This window comes from Emys orbicularis, chromosome 8 (genome assembly GCF_028017835.1).
Source record: "Emys orbicularis isolate rEmyOrb1 chromosome 8, rEmyOrb1.hap1, whole genome shotgun sequence".
Taxonomy (NCBI): Eukaryota; Metazoa; Chordata; order Testudines; family Emydidae; genus Emys; species Emys orbicularis.
Genome location: NC_088690.1, coordinates 98,177,199 through 98,195,418, shown reverse-complemented (window position 1 = coordinate 98,195,418; position 18,220 = coordinate 98,177,199). Strand labels below are relative to the sequence as shown.

Genomic DNA, 18,220 nt, shown 5'->3' with positions numbered 1-18,220 from the left:
CAAATACTGAGCTTCATCACCATGCCTGCCCTGGCAACAGAACCTACAGTCTTCTTGATTTCCCACAGAAAAAGCTTGTGACTCCCAGTTCCTTCTGAAGAATGAGCAGTGTCTGTGCCCTGGCCTTACTAACGTGGCTGTGCAGGGTCACTAACAGTACCTGCAACTCTAGTTGCTACTGTTTTGCAAGTGTAACTGAAAAGGTAATGAAATTGCAAAGATTTTTTAAAAAGAGCTCCTTTAAATTGTTTACTGAAACGGTATAGAAATGCACCAACATGTCTGTTTGAGGTCCATGTGTTCTTGCTTGTCATTTGAAATAATTGTAATCAAAAATATATTTTTAGATGTACCTGGTAGGTGATAGTCAGTGTACTGAAAGAGAGCTACACTGTTACTATTTCCTTTCCCACTCCTGTCTTTATCCCTTCTTTGGTCTTTGGTTTCCATCTCAAGCATTAACAAAGTGCCATCTTGATACTATTAACACTCCATTGCATATTTCATTCTACAGTGTTCTTCAGCCTCTGACTTTCTAAGGGTTGGTCTCTCATTATCAAAGTTTTGAAGAGAGCCATTTTTTTTATAACTTTAAAATTGCCAACAAATGATAGAACATGTGCAGGATCTTTAACCTGAAGAAAGAGTAATTATTGTTTGGTAGTGTTTTCATGTTTTATTGTTTCTTCTAAATTTGATTCCAATAACATTAAATATATACATTAACAGACCGTTTGACTTTTCTGTTTAGTCCTAACTGATTTTTTGGTTGGTTTTCTTAATTCTGCAGAAAAGTTAAATGTCTTCAGAAGATAAGGAAGCTCAGGAGGATGAGCTGCTGGCTCTAGCTAGTATTTATGATGAAGATGAATTTAAGAGGGCAGACTCTGCCCAAGGAGGAGAAACAAGAATTTGTCTGGAGTTGCCCCAAAACTTCAAAATATTTGTGAGTGGTGAGTCCAGATGTTTTGCATTATCTTGAAATTAGGTTTTATTAAAATAGTCTATATTTTCCTACACATGTTCCAAAGGTGGTTACCCAAACATTCTTCATTTTCTCTTCTTAGAACTTTGAGGTCATGAACAATTTATCACAAATTACACCTGGGATGGGTATCACTCATACCTATAACTTCACAATGTTATTCTTGCTTTAAGTATTTGCATATCATTCTTAAAGATCAAAACTAAAGAGGGTGGACTTTTAAATTTCAAATATAGTAGCTTCCTAGAATGGAATTTTTAATGGTTTGTTCAAATTACTTGCTAAGGAGAATTAATCTGTAGTGTTTCAAAATACTTTTTTTTTCTAAAATATTTTAAATTAAAGTTGGAATATTTTTGTGTGAATTGAGCATTCATTAGACCATCGGGGACCCTTGGAGCAAACTAGTCTACGTCTTTAAGTGTTGTTTTCATGTCCATCTGGTGTGCTTTTGCATTTCTGTAGTGCCTTTCATCTGAGACTGTGTTTTGAAATATTAGTTAAAGAACACTGTCAATTTAAAAATGATACTTCTCTTTGGGGAAAAAAAATTACATACTGTTACAGGTAACACCGAGCATTACTATAACTGTCAGTTTCAAGAAAATATTATTTTGTATTTGTTCAGGTGATTTAATTTGTTTATTTGACACCATTGTGCATGTGTAGCTGGCTTCCTTGGTTCCCATATGCAATCATTCAGTTTCCCTTATTTGTATGGGTCAAACTCAGCAACACAGGTAACAAATAACAAACCCACACTTTTAAACATTTGGCAGAGGAACTTGAAATTACCTTTAACTCCGTTTTTAATTTGACTATTTTTCAAGTTAATTGTGTCCTTTTAAGCTTCCCAATCTGTGAAGTGGTTATTAACTCCATCAGAGGTGCCTCTGGTTCAGTTTACCTATTAACTGTTGTTTGCCCAAGATGGCACATTGAAACAGTGACAGATCCACAATGCTGTGCTCTGTCCACTAGACACTCCCTTCTCTGGAAAGACCTCTGAAATATGAATTTGCTTTTTCTCTAAGGAAAACTGTCAATGATAAATTATCAGAATTAGAGAGGCTTGTTCCTTTTCTTGTTCTTAAGAACATAAGAACATAAGAAAGGCCGTACTGGGTCAGACCAAAGGTCCATCTAGCCCAGTATCTGTCTACCGACAGTGGCCAATGCCAGGTGCCCCAGAGGGAGTGAACCTAACAGGCAATGATCAAGTGATCTCTCTCCTGCCATCCATCTCCATCCTCTGACGAACAGAGGCTAGGGACACCATTCTTACCCATCCTGGCTAATAGCCATTTATGGACTTAGCCACCATGAATTTATCCAGTCCCCTTTTAAACATTGTTATAGTCCTAGCCTTCACAACCTCCTCAGGTAAGGAGTTCCACAAGTTGACTGTGCGCTGCGTGAAGAAGAACTTCCTTTTATTTGTTTTAAACCTGCTGCCTATTAATTTCTTTTGGTGACCCCTAGTTCTTGTATTATGGGAATAAGTAAATAACTTTTCCTTATCCACTTTCTCAACATCACTCATGATTTTATATACCTCTATCATGTCCCCCCTTAGTCTTCTCTTTTCCAAACTGAAGAGTCCTAGCCTCTTTAATCTTTCCTCATATGGGACCCTCTCTAAACCCTTAATCATTTTAGTTGCTCTTTTCTGAACCTTTTCTAGTGCTAGAATATCTTTTTTGAGGTGAGGAGACCACATCTGTACACAGTATTCGAGATGTGGGCGAACCATGGATTTATATAAGGGCAATAATATATTCTCAGTCTTATTCTCTATCCCCTTTTTAATGATTCCTAACATCCTGTTTGCTTTTTTGACCGCCTCTGCACACTGCGTGGACATCTTTAGAGAACTATCCACGATGACGCCAAGATCTTTTTCCTGACTCGTTGTAGCTAAATTAGCCCCCATCATGTTGTATGTATAGTTGGGGTTATTTTTTCCAATGTGCATTACTTTACATTTATCCACATTAAATTTCATTTGCCATTTTGTTGCCCAATCACTTAGTTTTGTGAGATCTTTTTGAAGTTCTTCACAATCTGCTTTGGTCTGAACTATCTTGAGTAGTTTAGTATCATCTGCAAACTTTGCCACCTCACTGTTTACCCCTTTCTCCAGATCATTTATGAATAAATTGAATAGGATAGGTCCTAGGACTGACCCTTGGGGAACACCACTAGTTACCCCTCTCCATTCTGAGAATTTACCATTAATTCCTACCCTTTGTTCCCTGTCCTTTAACCAGTTCTCAATCCATGAAAGGACCTTCCCTTTTATCCCATGACAGCTTAATTTACGTAAGAGCCTTTGGTGAGGGACCTTGTCAAAGGCTTTCTGGAAATCTAAGTACACTATGTCCACCGGATCCCCCTTGTCCACATGTTTGTTGACCCCTTCAAAGAACTCTAATAGATTAGTAAGACACGATTTCCCTTTACAGAAACCATGTTGACTATTGCTCAAGAGTTTGTTTTTCTATGTGTCTGACAATTTTGTTCTTTACTATTGTTTCAACTAATTTGCCCGGTACCGACGTTAGACTTACCGGTCTGTAATTGCCGGGATCACCCCTAGAGCCCTTTTTAAATATTGGCGTTACATTAGCTAACTTCCAGTCATTGGGTACCGAAGCCGATTTAAAGGACAGGTTACAAACCTTAGTTAATAGTTCCGCAACTTCACATTTGAGTTCTTTCAGAACTCTTGGGTGAATGCCATCTGGTCCCGGTGACTTGTTAATGTTGAGTTTATCAATTAATTCCAAAACCTCCTCTAGTGATACTTCAATCTGTGACAGTTCCTCAGATTTGTCATCTACAAAAGCCAGCTCAGGTTTGGGAATCTCCCTAACATCCTCAGCCGTGAAGACTGAAGCAAAGAATCCATTTAGTTTCTCCGCAATGACTTTATCATCTTTAAGCGCTCCTTTTGTATTTTCATCGTCAAGGGGCCCCACTGGTTGTTTAGCAGGCTTCCTGCTTCTGATGTACTTAAAAAACATTTTGTTATTACCTTTGGAGTTTTTGGCTAGCCGTTCTTCAAACTCCTCTTTGGCTTTTCTTATTACACTCTTGCACTTAAGTTGGCAGTGTTTGTGCTCCTTTCTATTTGCCTCACTAGGATTTGACTTCCACTTTTTAAAGGAAGTCTTTTTATCTCTCACTGCTTCTTTTACATGGTTGTTAAGCCACGGTGGCTCTTTTTTAGTTCTTTTACTGTTTTTCTTAATTTGGGGTATACATTGAAGTTGAGCCTCTATTATGGTGTCTTTAAAAAGGGCCCACGCAACTTGCAGGGATTTCACTTTAGTCACTGAACCTTTTAACTTTTGTCTAACTAACCCCCTCATTTTTGTATAGTTCCCCCTTTTGAAATTAAAGGCCACAGTGTTGGGCAGTTGAGGTGTTCTTCCCACCACAGGGATGTTGAATGCTATTGTATTATGGTCACTATTTCCAAGCGGTCCCGCTATAGTTACCTCTTGGACCAGCTCCTGCGCTCCACTCAGGATTAAATCTAGAGTCGCCTCTCCCCTTGTGGGTTCCCGTACTAGCTGCTCCATGAAGCAGTCATTTAAAGTATCGAGAAATTTTATCTCTGCATTTCGTCCTGAAGTGAAATGTTCCCAGTCAATATGGGGATAATTGAAATCCCCCACTATTATTGGGTTCTTAATTTTGATAGCCTCTCTAATTTCCCTTAGCATTTCATCATCACTATTACTGTCCTGGTCAGGTGGTCGATAATAGATCCCTAATGTTATATTTTTACTAGAGCATGAAATTTCTATCCATAGAGACTCTATGGAACCTGTGGATTCGCTTAAGATTTTTACTTCATTTGAATCTACACTTTCTTAGAACAACAAAGTATATTTACCCTTATTCTTGAGGATTTGCTTTTCCAGACTATCTGGTTTGTGATTTATCTGACAGATCATAGTACTAGCAAAGTCAATATTCACTGATTCAGCCTCCAGCACACAACTGTTTATGAACTGTTATAGCACTAAAAAGGCACATTGTTTACTTAAATGTTTAGTTTAACTGGTTTACTCAGACTTATCAAATGAAAAGAGGTTTCTTGGAAACTTTATCTTACAGTTAAACTTCATTAGGCTGCAACACCTATAATCATAGTTCTATTGATCTTTCTCTCAACTTGTATCAATCAATTGTCTTTGGTTCAGGAAGTCCCACAGAGTGTCTCCAGAACAATGGATTTGAATACACAATTTGCTTTCTGCCTCCACTTGTATTGAATTTTGAACTCCCACCAGATTACCCATCAGCCTCTTCGCCTGTGTTCACACTCAGCAGCAAGTGGCTCTCCCAGACCCAGGTTTGGTTTAAAATCTTTTTGACACTACTTGTACCTTTCAGGAACATAAACAAAATTCTTTATAATTAATACTCTAATAGTTGTAAATGCAGAAGGTGAAGGAATAGTTGGATAGAACTTTGCTTTTAACATCCAGGTTCAGTTGGAGGAAACAATTAGCATCATGAAGTGTAATACATACTTCTAATGAATTGTATAAGAAGTAGTTTTTATTGGCGCCCTTTGCCAAGTCTTTTTCTCTTCATGCTGCAAGATTCTTAAGGATAAAGGATGGGATTTTCAAAAGTATCTTAATTACTTAGGTGCACAAGTCTCATAGAAAATGAATAGAATTTAGGCTGCTAAATTCTATTTGGGTAAAATTTAGGGTAAAATTTTAAAAAGCATTTAAGTGACTTAGGAGCCTAAGTCCCATTGACTGTCAATGAAACATAGGCTCTTAAGTGCTGAAGTCATTTTTGAAAATGTGACTGTTCCTAAGTCACTTATGGCCAGAATTTTAAAGGTACTAAAGATGCAGAGAGATGCGTAGTGGTATTTTTAGAAGTGCCTAGGTGATTAACTCCCATTGATTTCAATGGGTATTAGGCACCTAACTTGCTTTAGGCGCTTTTGTAAATCTTACTGGGTGCTTATCTGCGTCTATTGGCACCTATTTGGAAATCTGGCCTTTAGGCACTTTTGAAAATCCCAATCATAGCGATTCGATGTCCTGTTTCATCTCTGCTTATATCCTGTGCATTATAGAGTAGGTACATGTGAATATGTATATACTGTGCTGTGCAAATACAGCCTATATCTGAAAATCTTTTGTATTGTGTGTCATGAGACTCAGGTGCCTTCCACCATTTAAGAAGGGCAGGTATTAATGTATAATCATTCTTCTTGAAATACTTTTTTTTTTTTTTACTATTTAAGTGTAAGATACTGTAAAATATTTTCTTGAAGAACAAAAATTTTTAGTGAAAGAACACATAAGTGTGTGTATTTTTAAAATCTCTGGAGAGAGACATAGCTCTGTCAATAGCAGCTAAAGATCTTGAGATCCAAAGGCTGATAAAGGCAATACTAGATTAAAGAGATGCTGTTAGGATTGATAGCCCCAGAATTCAACCTGCCTTCTCTGATGTTAGTAAACATGTGATGCTATTAACCCAGCATTTGTGAGCAATCCAAAAATAACAATCCAGGATGCATGTGTGGATAGAGCGCAGTATTCACTGAGGACACTTCAATTTCAAACTTGCAAGAAAGAGAGTAATTGGATTATAAAAATAATGTAACTTTAAAGCATTTTAAATTTGCTTATTCAAAAACACATTATCAGAACTAACGGTGTATGAGATGTATACATTTTTTTAAAAAATTACACAAACCAAAAACCTGCGTTAGGTAGTGAGTATACAGGACAACAACCCATATCATTTCATAGGTGGAAGAATGCATCCATTATGTTTGGGTGCAGTGGGTATAACACATCTGGATACTTCCAATTGAACTCTTTATTATTGCATTAGCTATTTCTAATGTTACTGTGTATTTGCAAAATAGCTGGTATTCCTTGAATAAAAATTGTCTAACATGCAGCTATATCTGTTACATTCTTTGCTGTGCAGCAGTGAGTTTATATGAAAGAAGCATGTCATCTAGATTTTTTCCCATAAATGAACTAAAATTTCAGTTGCATAGGCCTTTATTTCTTGTATGCTATTATTGTATTACAGTAGCATCTACAGGCCAGCTCCATTGTGGTAGTCAGTGTACAAATAATTCCACTGAATATTGTGATCAAAACATTGTGCCTGATCATACAACTAATAGACTGAGCACCTAGAGTTCATTGCTGAGCAGTGGAGAATTTAGTAAGAGCAACACAAACCTTGGTATGTGGAGGGGTGTCCCTTGTTTGTAAATTATACTTTGAGTTATTAAAGTTAACATTTATTTTCCTTCTATAGCCTGCTGTATAAGAGATCAGGGAGGAAGATAGAGAATCAGTTTCTTTCCATAGATTAGACTTTTTCAGAGAAAACATCATCCAATTAACATGTCCAGTTTTTAGTCTTTGGGAAACGTGCACTCAGGTGAGGTGATCACATTTGAGTTAACTTGACTTTTACTGAAACAGCAATAATCGTTGTCTGAATTAATATGCAGTAATTATAGCATGAGCTGTTTTAATGCATGAGCAGTGATTGGTTAGTATAATTTGGAAGAGACAAACTAAAGGTTATGAATGGGAACGTGCTAATTGGCCAAGAATTCAGACTGTCTTCAAAGTGCACTGCTGCTAGTGAACTAACACTCACAACAAATAAAGCTAGTTGCAAGATAAGCAGAATACTCATATCCTAACTATGTTTAAATTACTAAGGTAATTATATAAAACTGGAATACTAAAAGTTCACTGCAAGTCAGGCAGAAGTAGAAGAGGGGGAAGTCTCTGGTACAAAGCAGATGTCTATTCCAGTACACAACATTAGAATGTGTTCAGTGTTTGATAATGAAAGCCCAAAAGGCAAATGCTGTATGAATTAGTGCAGGCATGTAATATCTATTGTATATACAGATTTTAATGTTTTAAATAACACCATTAAAGTACATCAGATGATAAAACACTTAAAGCATTATACTTAAAACCAGAGGTGAGTAGTTGGCTGAATCTTGAATTGACCTCCAAATGTGCTACATTTAGTCCAGTCAGAATAACGAGGCTGACTTCTTTCATTAAACTCAGAACTTCAAAGTTGAGATTGTAAATATGCATCATAGTTACTTTGTTTTTGTTGTTCACTAAAAATAACTTCCTCCTGTAACCCAAAATATCTAGATCAGTATGTAGGTCTGGCAGTAATTAGAGTGTTCTTACCTATTCACTTGAAAGGAAATGAGTTCTGATTATGCTACAGGTGGCTTTTAATTTATAAGTTTAAACGTGACTGCAAAGCTGGTGGGAAATTAGGTGTCCATTTTTTCTGCCTTATGATTTATGAAGAAGGCAAGATATTATTAAAAATTAGTTTTTCCTGTATGTGTTTTACTTTTGAAATTGAGGCCTTGTCCTACCCCATCTTTCCTGGAAGATTCTGTGGACCAATGGAAAATTTGGATATCAGATTATCAAGCAAGTGAAAACTGATTTAAGAAGGGGAGTGATTTTAACTGACTGTTTAAAACTTCTGTTCTGTGTACGTATTTAATTCAGACATGCAGGGAGCAATTGGAAGGAAAGGTATATTTAAGATTGAGCACCCTGACAACTAAGGACTCTAAAAAACAAACAGAAATCCTGCCCAATGTATAGTTGAGTCCTCAATTAAAAATAGGGAAGACAAGACCTGACATTTTGATATTTCTGAGGGAAAATCCAGCAGGAGAGAGACTTGAAAACAAACTATTCAGGCTTTCTTTAAACATAAAAAGGCCGGGCACCAGACATATTTTAAAAATATTTTAGCTAGGTCACCTTGAAGCAAATGTTATTTAATCTGTACAGTAAAGCATATAGAACTGTGTTATCTAAGTTACTTATCACATCATATGATTTTTATTTCTAAATCTACATTTCTTAACAATTACTTGCAATACTTTCTAATATTTTGTAATGCAGTTGAGTTTTTCTGTATAGCGTAAGGTGTAGACTGAGGATTTATGCTTTGGAGGTTAGCAAGTGATCAGGTGAGGATGTAAAGTGATGCTCTCGTATTATTTCCCAATGAGTACAAACAACAAAGGCCTTGTTAAACTAAATTAGTTCATGGCCTAAATTTGAAATCTGAAGCTACCATATTAGAGGGAAATTGTTCTAAGCTGAGTCAGGAGTTGCTGGAAGATGGAGCTATTCTTTTTGGGTTCTAAGCTCAAACTTTTCTTTTCTAGCTTACTGCACTTTGCAAGCACTTAGACAACTTGTGGGAAGAGAACCGAGGCTGTGTGGTCTTGTTTGCCTGGATGCAGTTTCTTAAGGAAGAAACACTAGCTTACCTGAACATCACCTCCCCATATGAACTAAAAATGTGCCATCAAGAAAATGGGCAAAGCAGGACATCTCTGTTTCCTCTGAACTCTGAGCTGGATGGTTGTGGCGCAGCAGGTGCTGCAACAGCACAAGAAGAAATCCTTGATGAAAGAGCTGTACAGGATGTGGAGTCTCTGTCAAGTCTGATAAGGGAAATCTTGGATTTTGATCAGGCTCAGCAGAAAAAATGCTTTAACAGTAAGATGTTCTTGTGCAGCATCTGCTTTTCTGAGAAGCTGGGTAGTGAATGTATGTACTTCATGGAGTGCAGGCATATATACTGCAAATCCTGTTTAAAGGACTACTTCGAAATTCAGATCAGGGATGGTCAGGTCCACTGCCTCAGCTGTCCAGAACCAAAGTGTTCTTCTGTTGCTACTCCTGGCCAGGTAATAGCAGAAGTATATAATCAATGCATGCACACCTCTAGCTTACTAATAAAGCTGAATTGTATATAATTGATTTTTGCTCAAACCATAGTAATTAAAGCACAGAGTTTTTTCATGCTACCCAGAGGCCACTTACATGCTCCTGAGTTAAAAAATTTTGCCCACTATTAGTTTCAGATGTCTTGGACACCGATTTGAATTAATATGATCCCACTTACTGTGCTAATTGTTTTCACTATGGGACTCTAAACTGTCAGTGCCAAGGATTTGAATTGCTAGTGAATCTGTTCTTCAGAATATTTAAGATGACCATGCAAAGAAGCTGCAGATTTAATTAGAGTATCATCAATAGCTTGTATACTTTCTCTCTGATTATTGCAGTAATCTCCTGATCAGAATGAGAGTCATGTTTAAAATGTGCTAAAGCAAATTCAAACTAGTTGTTGGTACTCGTGTCCTAAAAAAGTTTTTTCTACCAGAGCTAATAGATTGAACATCTGAATCCAGCAAATATAATGTTGTTTGATCTTTGTTTAGGTTAAGGAACTGGTTGGAGAGGAGTTGTTTGCACGTTATGACCGCCTACTTCTGCAGTCCAGCTTGGACTTGATGGCAGACGTGGTATATTGTCCTCGTCCATGCTGTCAGACTCCAGTGATGCAAGAGCCAGGTTGCACCATGGGCATATGTTCCAGTTGCAACTATGCCTTCTGTACCCTCTGTAAAATGACTTATCATGGAGTCTCTCCATGTAAAGTCACTGCAGGTGAGTTGCACTGTTTTGGAAATGGAACACAAAGTGAATTGCAGCTTTCATTGTAGAATAGAGTGACATTAAGTAGATACTCAGAAACATTTCTACTTCTGTATCTGCTATAGTAAGGGGTAAGTGAGTTGACACCTCCGTCTGTGTGGTAGGACTCTCTGTGTAATGAGGATGAGAGGTTAAATGTAGTTGAAGAGCTGGCCTCTGCCCTGAAGAGTTTACAGTTGAATGTCTAGACATGCTGCAACAAGTTAGATGAACAAATGACACAGTTAAGAAGGACAATGGTTATGGCATTGTAGTTGCTCACTATACCCATTTGTATATCTTGAGGTTTTTAAAAACAAAATGATTATTGATAACTTAGAGGGAAATATGATACACAGGGTACATTCCAGTTTCCCACAGTGGCTGGTAGCAGACGCTTGAGGGTAGGTGCAAGAAACCCTAAAGTGGACATTTATGGAATAACATGTCCACAGGAAGTTTCTTCCAGCCTTTGAGGAGTTTACCCATATGCCATGAAGCATGAGGGTTTATATTCCAGACATTTTAAAATCCATACTAATGTAACTCAAGATATTAGCTATATAAATGTCCATTCCTTTTTTTTAATCTTGTTGAGCATTTGGCCTTGATGTCTTGTGATAGAGTTCCACTAAATGTATGGTGTTAGCAAAAAATATTTCCTTGCATCAATTTTTAATATGCTACCTATTTCAATTTTGACAGTCCTTATTACAAGAGAGGGTAAATACAAGTGTCTAATCTACCTTCTTTCTACTGTTCATTCTGTATACCTTTATCGTGTACACTCTTATTTGTCTCCCCTCTGAACTAAACAATCCTAATCTTTTCAGTCTCATGTCATATGATTTTCCCCCCCCATGCCTGTAATTGTTTTGGTCACAAACCTTTTATTTCCACTTTAAGTTTTTTGAGGTAGGGTGACTAGAACACAGCATTCCCAGCGAAGGTGGTTCATATGATGGAATTGCAATATTTTCAATATGAACTTTCATTCTGTTCCTCATGCATCCTACCATTTTGTTGCTTTTTTAACTGCAGCTGCATATTGAGCAGATATTTATGAAATAGTACAAGGAACATCTTGTTTGAGAATCTCAAACATAACATGTTTTTTAAAAAAGTATAAAGTACTTGTCCCTGGTGTGTTCTGTTTTGTTGGTCCTGGAGTTTCCACAGCTGAGAGGTGGTAGATTATACTAGTATCAGCAGCTGGGTAGAACTTTTGGGTGGCTGTTGCTGCCTCATTCTCCTATCAGAGTTATTGGAATCCTCTTGACCCTTGCAATCTTTGGAATCTCCTGAATTATGTTTACAATGAGGGTGACTTCCATATGCAGTGTGGTATGTAAGGCTAATGTGTTTTTCTGTGTCTTTATTTCACTCCTTAGAAAAGCTAATGGATTTGCGTAATGAGTACCAAGAAGCAGATGAGGCCACTAAAATATTTTTGGAGCAGCGCTATGGCAAAGGAGTGATTAAGAAAGCCCTTGAGGAGATGGAAAGTAGAGAGTGGCTAGAAAAGAACTCAAAGGCCTGCCCTTGTTGTGGCACTCCTATAGAGGTGAGTGTATTGGGCCAAACTTGGAGAATCACATTTGTTCTTAATTGTTACTGTCCTATGTTGCTAATGCGATTCACTATGGGGACCAGTGCCAGGGAATTAGGACTTTCATTTGTAGGGTCCAAATGATTCCATTTGTGCCTCATCCCTGCTGCTGGCTACTCTAGTCTTACTTTTGAGTGTTACATTTAATAAAAAGTAGGTATTTTCAGTTTTTAAAGGTATTCATCAGTAGTTCCCCAGGTGCTGGGTAATTGCCAGCAAACAGTTCAGGAAAAAGTGAGGTTTCCAGTGTGTTTAGTAATGCAGCCAAATAAAGCTTCTGTGACACAAGCTACTGGTTCACAAACAGGGAAAGACATTCACCAATCTTGTAGACTTACACTTGTAATAGAGCTTGTCCTCACTTCTGCAGCCAGCAGAAGCAGTTGGCATTACAGTAAGAAGAAACTCCTCCTGTGGGTACACATCTCCTGAAACCAGATTGAAGTGAGGACATGCAACAGACCTCACAAGGATACTAGATTTTATGGTCCATTTTCTGTTTTGGTTGAATCAGGCTCCCTGTACCACAAGGCAGGCAGTGTTCCGCAGACACCAGGGAGATTCTCTTGCTACCAAATATTCTGTAAACTAGGCAAAAGTGTACTGAGCTGGGAGCCAAAAGACCATAATTTCAAACCTCACCTCTACTGATTGCTGTTAAAATCTGAAATGAATGGAAATACTATTATTGACCATGGCCTTGTATCCCAACCCTAGAAGGCAGTCAAGTATTCATCTCCCATTGTGCAAATAAATTAACAGATTATCCAAAGTCACTTCAAGGAGAATTGGGAAGAAAACAGAGGTCTGTAATATAGCAGAATCAAGTTTTAGCCACTATGCAACACTGCCTTTCAGGCTAAATATGCCAAAACTAGGTATTTTGATTATCCTATCTAACCAGTACGTGCCAGTCCCTTTCCAGAGTCAGAGATAGAACCCAGAAATCCTGATGTAGTATTATACTGCTGTCTAACAAATAGCCGTGTAACTGTCTGGCATAATTGTCTTAGGTAACTTAGGTCCCCCCTTTAGTGGCTAGTCCAAGTGGAGGATAATTACTCCTATAATTCAAGTAGGCAGAGATCTGAGCTGGGGATCTGAAGATCCAGCGCTCAGGCCCAGCTGGTGACCTTATTGTTGAATGAAATAACTGGTGATGAAAAGTTATTTCTTTTGAATAAAATTGTTCGTTTATTCAGACAGTGGGTAAACAGCCTATAAAAAATCTTTTATAGTTAACATTTTTGTAGTCTGTCAAAGATGGTGTGACATGTAGTAAAATACTGTACAGATGTTCCATTTCTGAAAATACACATTTCTATCGTTTGTCGCATACTGATTGCTGATGTTGCACAAAGGCAGGTTTGAAGGCTTAGAAGTGACATGAGATATGGTTGATTCTTACTGCTATTCCCTGTTTGTTCCCCCACCAGAAACTAGATGGTTGTAACAAGATGACATGCACTGGCTGCAGGCAGTACTTCTGCTGGCTTTGTATGGGTTCTCTGTCTAGGGCGAACCCATATAGGCACTTCAATGATACATCCTCCCCATGCTTTAACCGGTACGTATTCACGATATATGCCCTCAAACACAATACAAGCTCCATATGTATAGCATTTTTCTTGTAAGCCCCTCCCCCCCCCAATTATTTTTTCACTTAATTATATAGCGAGTTACAAAGTTAAAATACAAATGAGAGAAATTTTGAGATGTAGGCAAAAGAATAAAATGTTTTCAGATATGATTGAAATATGGTATGCCTTTGAGGGATTTTTTCCCCCTGTTGTTGGAACAGTTCATTTTCATGTATAGGTGCTCAGATATCACAGTGGTGAGTCTGGTATAAATATGTAGGAAGGCAGCTCTAAAGGAATTGCAGAACTGGAGGCTAACGCCATCAGCATTGGGATTGTGAGGAAGAATAGAGGAGATCATTGCTACTTGGGTAGATGGTAGGGGAAGTGGATGAGAGGTATAATAGCATGAAAGCTTGGTTCACTGACTTGCATTGTGTGTCTTGGAATGTTTTGCTAATCAAGCAGGATCGAAGAATTCTTTACAATTATATTCCATTCCTAGATCTTTCTGTGCATGTATAATGTACCCCTCACTGTAGTATGTAGGTGTCATATCAAATGAATACTAAGACCACATTTTTCATCCCTCCATTGCTTATTCTGCTTTCTTAAGTGGATGTGTTCAGTAATATTTATCTCCAGAGGAAATGTTGCTGGTCATTGTGCAGCCATTTTTGAAGTAAATGCTGTGCAAAGAGGAGTGTCATGCATTATGCTGTAAAGGCAACAAGACATGGACTCTTCCTAACCTCTGGTGGTAGGAACTTCCCAGCAACAGGGCGTTGGCTGTAGCTCTGGGCTTCATCAGCCTCAACAAAACCTTTGATCATAGCAGGTTTTAGCAAAGGAAACCAATGTCTTATCGTAGCCAGGCTTCCAACCATTGAGGGCTTTAAAGATTAGCACTAGGACGTTGAGTCTCTTATATTAGACATTGTATTGATGCTTCCATGGGAGGGAATAGGAGTCAGGACTTCTGAGTTCTATTCCTTGTCCTCGAATAAATGAAAGTCAGTAGCAAAAGTCAGCTACTTTCTGTGCCTCAATTTGCCTGCTTGTAAAATGGGGAAAGGATCTATGTTCAGAGAATTGTTCATGACTGGACTTTCTGGCCTATGCTGATTGGCTGTTTGCTCCAACCCTCCCTCTTCCTCCCCCACACTCTCTTCTCCTCTCCTTTCTTCAGTTTCACTCCACAACTACCCTTCTCTCCTTCCCTGCCCCACTCCTCTTACCCACCTTCCCTTCAAAGTTCCGTCTCCCTTCTCTTTTCTTTCCATTTAGCTTATTCCCTCCTAATTTAAACCCACACCCCAAAAAATAGATTAATCATTGAACTAATTTGATGTGTTTGCTGCATCACATTTTTCACTCTGCTTGTGTGTTACACCCCATTCTCCGATCCTTGTCTACTTAGATTGTAAACTCTTCAGGACAAGGTACTCTCTACTACTGTGTTTGGACAGTGCCTAGCACAATGGGGCTCTCTTCCAGTTTGGTCTTAGGCACTACCATAATAAAAATGATTAATAATAATACTCTGGGATCTTTAGAGGCTTAATTATCAGTATAATTTATTTTTATTACTATAGTGCCTAGGAGCCCTAGTCATGGACCAGGACACCATTGTGCTAGGCACTGTTGTTTGAGTCAACTTTGGGCTGTTGCAATGCATGCATTTCAATGAAATGACAAAAATAAAGAAGCTACAAAGTTCAAATCATAGTTTCAAATTCAAGTTGCTGTTCAGTGATTCCTAATACAGATTCTTGCCTGTCTCATAGGTTGTTTCAAGCTATGAATGTTGATGGTGACTTCTGGGATGCTGAAGATGAAGACTAGTTATGTTCTGTATCACCTAAAGCTGAAGAAACCAGAAATGAATCTTTTCTGCTTATGTCAAGTTTGTTTGCTTTCATATGATGAGTGGTAACACTTCACACTGCAGGGTGCTCACACAACCATTTGGATGGTATTGCCACAAACAGAAGAGACAATTTCCCTCCTCTTCTAGTGGTTTAGGTCCCTCATGTACATGTCCAGTGCTAAATAGAGGGAACAAACTGTCATCCGAAGGCTTAAAAAATAGTTGAGAAAACTCTAAATACCATAATGTGCCCCTTTTTCTGAAACACGTCCTAGAAATTTCTGTTTGGGAATTTCTCCAGGAAGTTTGGCCTTGCAAGGATCTCTGGATTCCATCCTGCATACTTTGCAGTAATCTTTCCTATCGCTGAGGTGGGCTAGATGTGCTCTCCCTGGAGCCCTTTGGTGAAGCTTCTTGTGTCCATTGCAGGAAGACTCATTAAACATAGCATAAGAATTTCTCCCCTCTCTCAGAGACTGAGCCAGTTGCTTTCATAGCATTTCCTGACCTGGATCCAAACTGATTTTTCTGTGGTGGCTCACTGCTCTAACCCTGACACACTTCACTGGGGTGGTAGAGGTTTATAAATTGCCGAATTTTTGCCCCCCATTCCTTCTCCTGTCCTTCCACCACCACAGAGTAGATCTAATGCCTGGGTCCTGTGTAGACAATTACTGACAAACATTTCCTGTTTTCATAACTCTCACTTTTTTTGATTCAGTTTCAGTAATTAATTTCCATGTTGCTATCATATCTTAACAGGGAAGGAATTTATATGGTCTGGTGATTATTTTCATAATGATGGATATTAAAACAGTCTGTGTGCCCAATCTGTGAAATTCTGTGCAGTGTTTCTTGACTCAGATATTAATGAGGTGCTTAAATTTAAAAAAAAAAAGCGACCTCAGACACCGAACTGAAATTTTACAGGTACACAGTCAATTGTGACTTGAATCCCCTAACTGCATATTTTTCCTTCCCAATTTCTAGTTATTAAAATTTTTTGTGAAATTAAGTCCTTTGGCCAAAGACCTCTAGATAAATGGCCGGGACTAATATGCGGCCTTCCATCTGAACTAGCTCACTCATTCACGCTGTCGTCATACTTCAAAATAAGTTATTGGAAAAACAAATCTCCCTCCCTGTAGTTTTACAAACAGTCTCAAATATGAGAACAGTGCTTGGATTACATTTTTAGAAATACTTTTCATCTATAAGATGGGCTAGAAAACAGCTGCTTTGACTTTTTAATGAGAAATATACCTTGTTCAAAATAAGACAGCAGGGCCTGAATGGCTCAGGAGCTAGGTAATGATACAGAGCGTCAAGGTCAACTCTTCATATGCAGCTTTGGTTGTTAGTAAATAAATCTTTACTCAGATGTCTGTTTAGCTGAATTGAGTAAATAGTTTTAGGCCATTTCTGGAAGGGTCAAAGATTCCTGTTACACAACTCACTATCATGCATGGTAGCCTGAGAGAGATCAAAGATAGAATATGCATGGAGACAGATTCCCCTTGCCTGGAATTGGTCCACCTTAATCTTGGTGGAGGCGGGTAGGGGAAGCTTGACTACTCCTGTGTGTGGATTGTTTAATTTGCATTCCAGCACCTTTCACATGCACTAACTTCACCTTTTTAAAGTAAACTCAATTGTCTTCACAGTTGTGTCCATTATGGGATCTATATCAGCACATAGAAAGTCGCTCTATGGAATATATTATTATTCTGCTTCTGGGCAGCAACTGTGATGATCACTTCAGCTGGTAAATTAGCTTAGCTGTTTGTAGTAATCATGTATATTAATGGTAGTGCCTAGCCCTGGTGCATACCATGCAAAGTGTTTGCTAGCTCTGTATTCTTTTGCTCTAACTGTTTAAATACAATGATCAAGAATTCAAACCCTAAAGTTAATTCAGGTGGAGGTTTCCTATTTAAGCACTGTTTCTGGAATGTGCTTGTTTACAATTCAAAATGTTTTTTTAAAAACTCATCCTGTGGCATATCAAGTATTTGCAGGGAAGGATTATGCATATAGACTGGATAAAGTGTCTGCCTCCTAATCTCTCTCAATCTAACTGTGTTAGTTTGCAAAGCATTATTTGCAGAAATAGCCATGAGATGTTATGCAGTAAAGAGGCTGGTAAGTTTACATCCTTTAAAATAATGTTTTAATGGTTCAAACGAGCCTTGTTCCCTCAGTTTTGTAAAAAGGATGTAAATCTATATTACCACGATGAATGTAAGATGGAGATGAATAAATGTTATTTAAAAATGTCGATTATTTGCTCTTTTTAACTGTAGAACATGCATCTAGGCTCAGTGCTTTTGCTGCTGATTTCACATCCTTGACATTAACTTTCCATTTCCTTCTGTGGACAATTTGTGATGCTCAATACTGTAGTATATGGTACAGTCTGACAATCAGATAGCTAAAAGCCAAGTTTTGGCCTTAGGTATGCCTGTAAAGATTGACAAGTTATGGAAGCTGGAATAGTTCTAGCTACTTAACAGTATCTTACTCATAGCTGTTAGAGGGTTCAAGCAAAATACTTAATTTTTCTGCAGCAGCTCTGTAAACTTTTCTAGCAGGAGCATATCTATTTACTGT

At 38.1% G+C, this 18,220-nt stretch overlaps 1 protein-coding gene across 1 annotated transcript; it reads left to right on the top strand.

Annotated features, from left to right (window-relative positions):
* RNF14 (ring finger protein 14) lies at positions 1-17,888 on the top strand. The gene is made up of 8 exons (XM_065409078.1): positions 1-203; positions 791-953; positions 5,200-5,351; positions 9,231-9,758; positions 10,296-10,524; positions 11,943-12,115; positions 13,597-13,727; positions 15,528-17,888. The coding sequence occupies exons 2-8, from the start codon at positions 800-802 to the stop codon at positions 15,583-15,585; spliced, it is 1,425 nt and encodes a 474-aa protein (XP_065265150.1). The 5' UTR covers positions 1-203; positions 791-799; the 3' UTR covers positions 15,586-17,888.
* The last annotated feature ends 332 nt before the right edge of the window (positions 17,889-18,220 follow it).

Bases quoted from the DNA above. Each gene is read 5' to 3' on its own strand.
- RNF14 (XM_065409078.1), top strand. From the start codon at position 800: ATGTCTTCAGAAGATAAGGAAGCTCAGGAGGATGAGCTGCTGGCTCTA. The intron at 12,116-13,596 runs GTGAGTGTATTG...TTCCCCCACCAG, and splicing joins GTTGTGGCACTCCTATAGAG to AAACTAGATGGTTGTAACAA. The intron at 13,728-15,527 runs GTACGTATTCAC...CCTGTCTCATAG, and splicing joins TCCTCCCCATGCTTTAACCG to GTTGTTTCAAGCTATGAATG.